The sequence below is a fragment of the Neoarius graeffei genome, chromosome 7, assembly GCF_027579695.1.
Source record: "Neoarius graeffei isolate fNeoGra1 chromosome 7, fNeoGra1.pri, whole genome shotgun sequence".
Taxonomy (NCBI): Eukaryota; Metazoa; Chordata; class Actinopteri; order Siluriformes; family Ariidae; genus Neoarius; species Neoarius graeffei.
In genome coordinates this window covers 66573597-66586196 of record NC_083575.1, presented here as the reverse complement: position 1 = coordinate 66586196, position 12600 = coordinate 66573597, and the positions used below count along the sequence as shown (strand labels likewise).

At 52.4% G+C, this 12600-nt stretch overlaps 1 protein-coding gene across 4 annotated transcripts in view; it reads right to left on the bottom strand.

Moving 5' to 3' along the window:
* The window catches only part of LOC132889596 (phenazine biosynthesis-like domain-containing protein 1), an 86812-nt gene that overhangs the window by 63563 nt on the left and 10649 nt on the right, over positions 1–12600 (bottom strand). Inside the window, exon 1 of one of the 4 annotated variants that reach the window (XM_060926264.1) lies at positions 7071–7156. The exons of the other annotated variants lie outside the window; for them this stretch is intronic. Within the exon in view, the coding sequence (XP_060782247.1) occupies positions 7071–7100 (30 nt within the window). The 5' untranslated portion in view covers positions 7101–7156. Of the gene's footprint in view, positions 1–7070; positions 7157–12600 lie in introns of those variants that run through there. 4 annotated transcript variants of the gene reach the window in all.

Here is a 12600-nt window from a genome sequence, read left to right as displayed (position 1 = left end):
TTCTTATCTGGCAACACTGCCCCAACCAGACGACCTGTGTGTGTGCGCGCGCGCGTGTGCATGCATGGCTGAGAGAATAACGTCACTGTAAAGCAGGGGTCATCAAACTACGGCCCGCGGGCCGACTCCGGCCCGCCACCCCCCTTTGACCGGCCCCCCAGCCCCTCTGCCCCCCACCACTGGAACCGGCCCTATGAGGCAATCCCCAAAAGTGGTCATGGCCTATTTTTTTAAATTGCTTTTTGGCTATGTGGCAGCGGGGGCATGGTCAAGTGCCGGTCTGTGACAGGAGGGCGGAGTCAGGGAAGGTAAGTGGCAGAATCACTTCACCTGAGAGCAATTAACCTGTGTTTGTGTGTCTTCCCAGTGACCGTGCCCTATATGAGGAGGGAGAGCGAGAGCGGAAGGAGCTCTTCCCGGAACCGACACTCGTTGTGTGTGTATGTCTGAGTAAAGTTTATACTGCAAAGTGTGAAAATAAATACTCAATTGGAACCTGATCTCTGTCCTGCCGTCCTCTGTGCTCCACCCACCTGCTCTGAACTGCCACAGTGGTGCTGAAACCCGGAACCTGGAGCACAGCAGCCTCACAGCCCCATGGAGTCCTCCCCGTTTGCTGAACTGGTCCACGCCCTTGCCATGGCCCAGCAAAGCCAGCACCAGGCGCTACTCACCCTCCGAAAGGAGCAAGAAGAGCGGTTCGAGGCCCTGGTGTTGGCCCAACAAGAAGATCGACAGGCGTTCCGGCACTTCCTTGCGTCGGCGGGGTCCACCAGCGCTCCTACCGCGGGCCCGTCTCCCCTCACTGTCACCAAGATGGGCCCGCAGGATGACCCCGAGGCGTTCATCACGCTCTTTGAGCAAGTCGCCGAAGCCTCGGGGTGGCCGATGGAGCAGCGCGCGGCGCGCCTCCTCCCCCTGCTCACGGGAGAAGCACAGCTGGCCGCGCTACAGCTCCCCGCCGACTGCCGGCTGGCCTACGCGGACCTCTGCCGGGCCGTCCTCCAGCGTGTGGGGTGCACTCCAGAACAGCAGCGCCAGCGCTTCCGCGCGCTGCGCTTGGAGGAAGTCGGCCGGCCGTTCGCGTTTGGCCAGCAGCTCCGGGACGCCTGCTGGCAGTGGCTGAGGGCCAACAACCGCGACGCCAAAGAAATCCTCGACCAGGTGGCGCTGGAACAGTTCGTCGCTCGCTTGCCAACAGGAACTGCGGAGTAGGTCCGGTGCCACTGCCCGGCGTCGCTGGATCAGGCAGTCGAGCTGGCGGAGGACAATTTGGTGGCTGTCTTGGCGGCAGGACGGCAGATGGCATCTCTTCTCTCCTCTTCTCTCTCTCTCTCCCTCCTCCTGTGTCCCATCCTCGCCCCATTCCCCCACCGCGGAGGCGGGGGCCGGCCCCACCCCAGCCGGCCCGCCGCACCCACGGTGCCCTCCCGTTTCTCCCTTCTGTGTCTGTCTCTAACCCACCTCAGGTGAGTGAACCCCAGATCACCGGTGCAGAGGGAAAGCCCGGGCCGGTTGGCTGGCGCTGCGGGGAGCCGGGCCAGCTTCAACAGCAGTGCACGACAATGGAAGTGGGCACGGTGGTTCGGATCCCCGACGCGCCAGAGGCCACCCTCGATCGGGCTGGAGCATATCGCATACCAGTGAGTATCCAAGGGGCTACATATCAGGCGTTGGTGGATTCTGGTTGTAATCAGACCTCAATTCGCCAAAGTCTGGTTCAAAACGAGGCATTGGGGGGAGCACAAGGGGTGAGGGTGTTGTGTGTGCACGGGGATGTTCACCGCTACCCTTTGGTGTCGGTCCACATTATTTTCAGAGGGGAAAAATTTATAGTGAAGGCGGCGGTTAATCCTCGCCTTACCCACTCTTTAATTTTGGGGACTGATTGGCCGGGATTTCGGGGTTTAATGACGCGCCTAGTAGAGAGTGGGTCCTGCCAGTTGACAGGGGGAGGTCCCGGTGTCGCTTTGGCGGGAGCAGCTGTCACAGAGCCGTCTACGTCATCTCCGCGTCAGAGTGAGGAGCCGCCGGCTCCTCCCCTCTCTATTGGGGAATCCCTCGCGGATTTCCCATTAGAGCAGTCGCGAGACGAGACTCTGCGGCATGCGTTTGACCAAGTGAGAGTAATCGATGGTCAAACGCTCCCGCCAAACGCCACCCCGTCCTACCCCTACTTCGCAATTATGAAGGATAGATTATACCGAGTGACGCAGGACACTCAAACTAAAGAGCGAGTCACGCAGCTTTTGATTCCAAAGAGCCGCTGGGAATTGGTATTCCAGGTGGCTCACTTTAATCCCATGGCTGGACACTTAGGGCAGGATAAAACTCTAGCCCGAATAATGGCCCGATTCTATTGGCCGGGGATTCGCGGCGATGTCCGTAGGTGGTGTACGGCATGCTGCGAATGCCAGTTAGTAAATCCAGCGGCCATTCCAAAAGCGCCTTTGCGCCCTCTACCGTTAATCGAGACCCCGTTTGAGAGAATTGGGATGGATCTCGTCGGGCCATTAGATCGGTCAGCACGAGGGTACCGCTTTATATTAGTTCTGGTGGACTATGCAACGCGATACCTGGAAGCAGTGCCTCTGCGCAATATCTCAGCCCGCAGTATTGCAGAGGCACTCTTCCGCGTCATCTCCCGAGTTGGAATCCCGAAAGAGATTCTGACTGACCAAGGCACTACGTTTATGTCACGAACACTGCGCGAACTGTATGGGTTATTGGGGATTAAGCCGATCCGCACCAGCGTATATCACCCACAAACGGACGGTTTAGTGGAACGGTTCAACCACACCCTCAAAAATATTATTAAGAAATTCGTAAGTGAGGACGCACGTAATTGGGATAAGTGGCTCGAACCCTTGCTGTTCTCAGTGCGAGAGGTCCCCCAAGCCTCCACGGGGTTCTCCCTGTTCGAATTATTATATGGGCATAAGCCGCGCGGCATCCTGGACGTGCTGCGGGAAAATTGGGAGGAGGGACCTTCACAAAGTAAGAACGAAATTCAGTACGTTATGGACCTGTGCACAAAACTCCACACGCTCACCCACCTAACTCAGGAGAATTTGCGGCAGGCCCAGGAACGGCAAGCCCGCCTGTACAACAAGGGTACGCGCCTTAGAGAGTTCACACCGGGAGATAAAGTACTCGTACTGTTGCCCACGTCGAGCTCCAAATTGATCACCAAGTGGCAAGGGCCCTTTGAGGTCACACGGCGAGTCGGGGACGTCGACTATGAGGTGAGGCGAACAGACAGGGGTGGGGCGCTACAGATCTACCACCTCAATCTGCTGAAACTCTGGAACGAGGAGGTCCCCGTGGTGTTGGTGTTGGTAGTTCCGGAGAAGGCGGAGCTGGGGCCGGAGGTTCAAAAAGGAACATTGGCATCACGTACCTCTCCGGTCCCCTGTGGAGACCACCTCTCCCCGACCCAACTCACGGAGGTCGCCCAGTTGCAGGCCGAGTTTTCGGATGTGTTCTCGCCCCTGCCCGGTCGCACTAACCTCATAGAACACCACATAGAGACGCCCCCGGGGGTGGTAGTGCGTAGCCGCCCTTACAGGCTACCCGAACACAAAAAAAAAGGTGGTTCGGGAAGAACTTCAGGCCATGCTCGAAATGGGCATTGTCGAGGAGTCCCACAGTGACTGGAGCAGCCCGGTGGTCTTGGTTCCCAAGGCCGACGACTCGGTCCGGTTCTGTGTGGACTATAGAAAAGTCAACGCGGTGTCTAAATTCGACGCGTACCCAATGCCTCGTATTGATGAGCTGCTCGATCAACTAGGCATGGCTCGCTTTTACTCGACACTGGATTTGACAAAGGGATATTGGCAGATCCCCTTGACTTCATTATCCTGGGAGAAAACGGCTTTTTCCACACCGTTCGGCTTACACCAGTTCGTCACACTTCCGTTTGGGCTGTTTGGGGCGCCCGTTACATTTCAGCGGTTGATGGACAGGGTCCTCCGGCCCCACGCCACCTATGCGGCCGCGTATTTAGATGATATTATCATTTATAGTAATGACTGGCAGCGGCACCTGCAACACCTGAGGGCCGTCCTTAGGTCACTGAGGCGGGCGGGACTCACTGCCAACCCAAAGAAGTGTGCGATTGGGCGGGTGGAAGTACGGTATCTGGGCTTCCACTTGGGCAACGGGCAGGTGCGTCCCCAAATTAATAAGACAGCAGCGATTGCGGCCTGCCCGAGGCCCAAGACCAAAAAGGGGGTGAGACAGTTCCTGGGGCTGGCTGGCTACTATCCTAGGTTTATACCTAATTATTCGGACGTCACCAGCCCGCTGACTGACCTCACTAAAAAGGGGGCGCCAGATCCGGTCCAGTGGACAGAGCAGTGTCAGCGGGCTTTCTCTGAGGTAAAGGCTGCACTGTGTGGGGGGCCACTTTTACACTCCCCTGACTTCTCTCTCCCTTTTATGTTACAGACAGATGCGTCGGACAGAGGGCTGGGGGCCGTTTTGTCCCAGCAGGTGGAGGGGGAGGACCGCCCGGTCCTTTACATCAGTCGGAAGCTGTCAGTGCGTGAGGGGTGCTACAGCACGATTGAAAAGGAGTGCCTGGCGATCAAGTGGGCGGTCCTCGCCCTCCGTTACTACCTGCTGGGGCACCCTTTCACCCTCTGTTCGGACCATGCGCCCCTCCAGTGGCTCCACCGCATGAAGGATGCCAACGCGCAGATCACCCATTGGTATCTGGCACTCCAACCCTTCAACTTCAAGGTGGTCCACAGGCCGGGGCGCAGATGGTTGTGGCGGACTTCCTCTCCCGTCAAGGGGGGGGGAGTTGGCTGCAGGCCGGACGGGCACCCGGCCTGAGTTGGGCGGTGGGGGTATGTGGCAGTGGGGGTGTGGTCAAGCGCCAGTCTGTGACAGGAGGGCGGAGTCAGGGAAGGTAAGTGGCAGAATCACTTCACCTGAGAGCAATTAACCTGTGTTTGTGTGTCTTCCCAGTGACCGCGCCCTATATGAGGAGGGAGAGCGAGAGCGGAAGGAGCTCTTCCCAGAACCGACACTCGTTGTGTGTGTATGTCTGAGTAAAGTTTATACTGCAAAGTGTGAAAATAAATACTCAATTGGAACCTGATCTCTGTCCTGCCATCCTCTGTGCTCCACCCACCTGCTCTGAACTGCCACAGGCAAATAATAACATGTTTGCATCTTGTATTTTGTTGATTTTATTAATTAAAATTGATATTTAGTTATAAAATGAACTATTCATATTTTCCGAATTTTCGTCATATGCTCGCGATCAAGCAGTGACAGGCAGCGCACGCACAGAGAACTGTCAGTGTTCAGGACAGCAAAATGGCTAGCGGTAAGCGAAAAGTTGACAGAGTGCAGAGTTTTTAAAGAACAGTGGAACACCGATTATTTTTTCGTTCAGTGTAAGGACCGTGCAGTTGGTCTTGTATGTAAAGAAAGTGTGTCGGTTTTCAAAGAATATAATCTGCGTCGTCACTATAAAACCCACCACAAAGAGTTTCATAGTGACGACGCAGTTTGCGAGGGTAAACAAGAGAAGACAGGATTCGGAGGATGAAATGCGGACTGGCTGCACAACAGAATGTATTCCTTCGCCAAACCCAGATCAACCAGGCTGCTGTCCGAGCTAGCTATAAGGTAGCTCACCTACTAGCTACCCATGGAAAGCCGTTTACTGATGGGGACTTTGTTAAAGTATGCATGCTTGCTGTGGCCGAGGAGGTGTGTCCCGACAAGAAGGATGCGCTCAACGCAGTGAGTCTCTCCGCACCTACTATGACCAGGCGAACCGAAGATTTGGGGGACAACGTGTATGACCAGCTGAATGAGAAAGCGTCAGAATTCGAGTTTTTTGCTTTGGCCATGGATGAGAGCAATGACGTGCAGGACACAGCACAACTGCTGTGATCTATTGATCTATTGCTCATATTATTATAATTTCACTGTTTTTTAAAAATGTATTTATTTTATAGGCCTATTTATTTGACCTTTATTAAGTGCTGCACACAATTATTATTAATATTATTAATAATATCAACAGGTCTACCTACAATTTATAATTTTCCACTCACCTTTGCCAGTGTCAATCACCTCAACTAGGCAGATGTTTATTACCTTGACAGCTTTGATGTTATTTTTGTTAGAAAATAAATAAATGGAATATCTGTGATATTTCAAATTAAAACAAAGTGTGAAGACTCGGTTACTACTTTTGCAAACCACTAGTAAAGATAAACAAATATGTGCCAGGAATCAAGTGTTGATATAGTAGTGTGGATATAGTAGTGTGGATGGCTGTGCCAGGCTAGTAATCTCTACTACACAATGAGACCTGCTGGTGGTTATATTTGTCTGGGTCATACAATTCTATGTTATATAGCTGATCCGACCCCGGCCCCCCATTACAGTCAGGAACGACAATGTGGCCCCCAGAGAAAAAAGTTTGGTGACCCCTGCTGTAAAGTGTCCAAATAAAGAGATTTTGTTGAACTCAGTTCTGGCTTGCCGTCCTTCTGTGCTCCACCCACCCGTCCGAATTGCAACACTCTGACAAGACTGAAGTACTTACCTGTACACTCGGACCACATACAGCTAGAAGTAAGTTTTCTGATTACACAGTAACTCTGGATGGCCTTTCTGTTTCTTCACGTGCAGCACTAAAAGACCTCGGAGTGATTATTGACCCCAGTCTTTCATTCGAAACTCACATTGATAACATTACCCGGATAGCTTTCTTTCATCTCAGAAATATTGCTAAGATAAGAAATTTGTCGTCACTACATGACGCAGAAAAACTAGCTCATGCTTTCGTTACCTCCAGGTTGGATTATTGTAATGCCTTACTGTCTGGATGTTCCAATAAGTGCTCTCACGGAAGGCGGTCGCATTTCTCTGCTCTCCTCTCCTTTTTTTCCTGCTTGTGCTCTGTTTCGTCTTGTCTGCCTATACCTTTTTTTTTTTTGAGAGACTCTCTCCGCATTGAATTTCTAAACTAAAAAAGCATGGATTTGATAAACTGGTCTCCTAACAAAATTGACACAGTTTCTGGGTTCGGGGGAACCCACCTGTCCTGCCGGAACGTCTGTGGAGGACATTGAAGATATTGTTGAAGTTGCATTTGTAATGAGAAAACTGACAACTTCTCACATTTCAGACTCAGAGCCGTGAGTCCTTTTTATTAACGCTAAGTATATCTCAAACATGGCGCTGCGCATGAACAGAAAAGCAGCGTGTCAAAACATAACCAGGTTCCTTAAGGCAGCTGGGCCATAGAAGGTTCACGCTGCACGCTGCATGCTGCACACTACACGCTACACGCGTGTAAAGAAAAGTGGACAAACGTAGCATGACTTGCTCTGGGCCATAGAACGGCATTCACGTTGCACGCTGCACGCTGCACACTTCACGCGTGAAACGTGAAATGAACATGCACACTTTTTTCTAGGCGTGAAGATGGAAATTCCAGTCAATGCATGCGGTCACCGCCGCGCCAGCCAATCAGAACGGGTCTAGGGAGATAACTCTATGCTTTCAGGGGAAAACTTCAGAAAAAATATAATTGAATGGTATAATTGAAAAATAGTTCTTCATCGGGATTGTCAAGCAGATTATAGAATGTTCGGTGAAATTCACCACGGGTTTCTCTCAGAAGGAAGTGTTCTCGGCTCCAAATTCTGTTCCTTTTTCTCTTCCTCTGTCTCAGTAAAAGCAGAATGAGGCAATCGTCGTCATCCGAAGAGTCCATATTGTTGGTTACTCGGTCAAAGTAGAACAGACGCAACACGTGAACATCCAAGCATGAAGTTTAATGGCCCAGGGTCCGGTTCTTCACGTGAACGTGTAGCGTTCTATGGCCCAGCAGCCTAAAGGGACCGCAACTATTATCGGAAGCACAACATTCAAGATGGTGAATTTATAAACAAGTGCTTAACAAAAAGCTGAGCAAAACCTGCATGACAATGCTGTAACAAACAGCTGAGCAAAACCTGCATGGCAATGCTGTAACAAACACAGTTGTGAAGGTGAATTATGCATACATTCATGAGTGCACTACACACGTCCCCCCAGAATTCACCCTAATAGAAACATTTAAAAAAAAAATTAACGATGTGGGGGACGAATCAACCGTCCACAGCAGCTCCGCCGAATGGGGGAACACGGAATCGGCTCCTGAGTGGCCGTCCGCAGTGTCCCCACGTGGCATGGCAGAGGATCGGGAACTGGGGGCCTAGCCACAGGTCATCCTCGTTTTGGGGGTTGGGCCAGCTCGACTGGCTTGGCTAGATCCAGGTGAGCTGGTTTAAGACTATCCACGGACACACTCTCCGGTTTGCCCCCAATGTCTACCACAAAGTGCTTGTCCCCTGCCTCCACAACATGGAAAGGGCCTTCGTAAGGTGGGCGGAGTGGTCCTCTGTGACCATCAACGCGAATGAAAACATAGGCAGCTGACTGAAGACCACTGGGGACATGAGAGTTCGGCAAACCATGACAGGAGGTAGGCTTCGGCGCGAACAGCCTGGCATTGTCCAAAAGGGAAGAACGCTGGAGTGTGGCTGACCAAGGGGTCGTGGTGCTGGGGACGAAATCCCCTGGGATGTGCAGTGGCTGACCATAGACCAGCTCTGCCGAGGAGGACTGGAGGTCTTCCTTTGGCGCTGTCCTGATGCCCAGCATGACCCATGGGAGTTTGTCAACCCAGGAGCTGTCCTTCAGACTGGCACGCAGGGAGGCTTTCATTGATCTGTGAAAACACTCACAGAGGCCATTACTCTGGGGGTGGTAGGCTGTGGTGCGGTGGAGTTTAACTCCCAAGCTTTCAGCGACCGCATTCCAAAGTTCAGACGTAAACTGTACGCTGCGGTCTGAGGAAATGTCTGAGGAGGTGCCGAAATGGGATACCCAAGTGCCAATAAATGCCCGTGCTACGTCAGCCGATGTTATGGATGACAGTGGAACAGCTTCTGCCCACCACGTGGTCCTGTCGACCATAGTCAGCAAATGAGTGTAACCCTGTGAGGGAGGCAGTGGGCCGACCAGGTCAATGTTCACATGGTCGAAACGTCGTTCCGGTACCTCAAACTGTTGTAGTGGAGCTTTGGTGTGTCGGTGGACTTTGGCACGTTGGCACTCCACGCAGGTGTTCGCCCAATCCCTCACATCCTTTTTAAGTCCATGCCACACAAACTTGGCTGCCACCAGCCGTTGTGAGGCCTTGGTCCCTGGGTGTGAAAGACCATGTATGGCATCAAAAATAGGCCGCCTCCACTTTGCAGGGATGACAGGCCTAGGAGGGCCCATGGAGATGTTGCAAAGCAGGGTGGTGCCAGCATCATTAAATGATACCTCCCGCAGTCGCAGTCCCGTAGCGGATGACCGGAGAGCCTGCACGTCCGGGTCTGTGGCCTGCTTCGCTGCCATGCTGCTGTAGTCCAGGCCAAGGTGGACTGCCCCTGCAACAGCACGGGAGAGGCAGTCTGCGACATGGTTGCTTTTTCCAGCAACGTGTGCAATGTCTGTTGTGAACTCGAAAATGTAAGTCAGCTGCCGCTGTTGCTGGCCAGACCATGGCTCAGTGACTTCGGACATGGCAAAAGTCAGTGGCTTGTGGTCCACAAAAACGGTGAACCGGAGCCCCTCCAGCATTGAACGAAAGTGTCGGATGGCGAGGTACACACCAAGCAACTCCCGGCCGAAGGTGCTATACTTCCGTTCACTGGGGCGCAATTGCCTGCTGAAAAAAGCAAGAGGCTGCCAGGTGTGACCAACCCACTGTTCATAAACCGCACCCACCGCGTAGTCCGAGGCATCTGTGGTAAATGTGATTGGGGCAGAGGCGGCAGGATGGGCCAGCATGGCAGCCTTAGCCAGGGCCGCTTTAGTGTCAACAAAGGCCTTACCTCTGTCCGGGGTCCAGTTCACAGCATGCTTAGGCTTGCCGCCTTTCAGGGCCTCATACAAGGGTCGCATGATTTGGGCGGCCCTGGGGAGAAAATGATGGTAAAAGTTCACCATGCCCAGAAACTCCTGTAGGGCTTTGACTGTGACTGGGCGTGGGAAAGCGGCGACGGCCTCCACCTTTAATGGAAGAGGGACGAGCCCGTCCCTTGTGACTCAGTGTCCCAGAAAGTCTATGGTGGAGAGCCCGAACTGGCACTTTGCTGTATTGATGATGAGTCTATGCTCGCTGAGTGACTCGAACAGTGCGCGAAGGTGTGACAGGTGTTCAGAAAGCGATGAACTTGCCACGAGAATGTCGTCAAGGTATACGAAAACGAAGGGGAGATCCCGTAACACTGAGTCCATGAGCTGTTGGAAAGTTTGAGCTGCATTCTTGAGCCCGAACGGTGTGCGCAAGTACTCAAACAAACCAAATGGCATGATCACTGCTGTTTTCGGGATGTCAAGGGGGCGTACGGGCACCTGATGGTATCCTCTGATTAGGTCCACCTTCAAAAAAATGACCTTGCCAGCCAGGTGAGCTGACACATCCTGTATGTGTGGAACTGGGTAGCGGTCAGGCGTTGTCACGTCGTTGAGTCATCGGTAGTCTCCACAAGGCCGCCAGCCATCCCCAGGTTTGGGGACGAGGTGCAGGGGAGAGGCCCAAGGACTGTTGGAGCGACGAACAATCCCTAGGCGCTCCATGGCCTCGAACTCCGCCTTTGCCACAGCAAGCTTGGTCGGCTCGAGGCGTCGCGCGCGGGCATACACAGGCGGACCAGTGGTGGCGATGTGGTGCCCCACACCGTGTTTGGCAGTAGTGGCAGAAAAGGTGGGCTGCGTGAGTGCTGGAAACTCTGCGAGCAGCCGCTGGAAACTGTCCGTGAGAGACAGCATGCTAGAGAGATGTATGGAGTCAGAGTCACTGAGCGTGCATGCATAAGAACAAAAAGTGACGGCGTCGATCAAGCGGTGGTTTTTCACATCCACCAACAGTCCATATGCACACAAAAAATCTGACCCTAGGAGGGGAACAGCAACCTTGGCAGTAACAAAGTCTCAGCTAAATCGTTGGCCTCCAAAACACAGTTCAACGTGTCTAGTGCCGTATGTGCGAATGGGGCTGCCATTGGCGGCTTCCATGGGGGGGCCGTGAGTGTCAGCCACCACGTCCAACTGTGAGGCAGGTAGTAGACTCCACTGTGCCCCTGTGTCGCAGAGGAATCGTCGGCCGGAGATGGAGTCGCGGATGAAGAGCAGCCTGCCAGCATGGCCGACACTCACGGCCACTAGTGGGCGCCGGCTTTGGCGTTTCCCACTCCACTGAAGCTGCACGGAGAACGGCATCGTTTAGCCTTGGGGCCAAACTTGGCATGGTAGAAACATAAACCTGAAGACTGCTGCCGATGAGGGGTTGCTGCTGCGGCGAGCATGTGGTCATTTGGCGTTTCTGGCACTGCACCTGCAGGAAGGGCGGCTGCGCAGTGCTGCTGACTAGCCAGGAAAAATTTGTCAGCCTCTGCCGCCAGTTCTCGGCAATCAGTGATGGCAGTGTTGGCTAAAGCAGCCCTCACTTGAGTAGGCAGTTGGTGCAGGAAAAGGTGCAGGAAAAGAAAATCCGGTTTGTGTTCACCGAGCAGATCGAGCATTCTGTCCATGAGTTCGGAGGGCTTGCTGTCACCCAGCCCTTGAAGGGAGAAAAGCCTGCTGGCCCTCTCAGCATCAGACAGCTCGAACGTTTTAAGTAAATGTTCCTGCAGTGTATCATATTTCCTTTCTGCAGGAGGACGTTTAAGAAGGCTCACCACTCTCGATGCAGTAGAACTCCTGAGGGCAGACACCACGTAGTAATATTTAGTGTCATCGGCGGTGATCTCACGCAAGGCGAACTGTGCCTCAGTCTGTGCGAACCACGCTGACGCCGAAGATTCCCAGAATTCGGGGAGCTTTAGAGACACAGCGTTGGCGGCCATGTCGTTCTGGATACGTCGGGGTCACCAGTGTTGAAGTTGCATTTGTAATGAGAAAACTGACAACTTCTCACATTTCAGACTCAGAGCCGTGAGTCGTTTTTATTAACACTACGTATATCTCAAACATGGCGCTGCGCATGAACAGAAAAGCAGCGTGTCAAAACATAACCAGGTTCCTTAAAGGGACCGCAACTATTATCGGAAGCACAACATTCAAGACGGTGAATTTATTTATTTTTTTTTTAGAAATATGTTTATTGGTTTTCACTTTAGAAAAGACACACAAATATAAACATAACACACAACCACAACACGGCTCAGCTACATGCACAAAACAATAATTATTACAAAAACATAGTTATGACAGTTACACAGCATCAAGCAATTTCCTATTACCTTTCAAAAAATCCTTGTAACATAATATCAGACACATCCGGGTCTAAAAAATTCAGATATGGTTCCCAAACCTTAAAGAACTGGTTTGACTTTGAGTGTATTACACATGTAAGATATTCTAGAGGTACCATGCCAAACAATACATCATGCCAACCCTTAATAATAGGCACCTTATCACTGATCCATTGCAATAGAATATTTTTTCTAGCTGCGTATGTTAGAATACAGTAAAGTCTCTGATTCCTTGACATCACAAATCTGCCTGGAAGACCCATAATAAGAG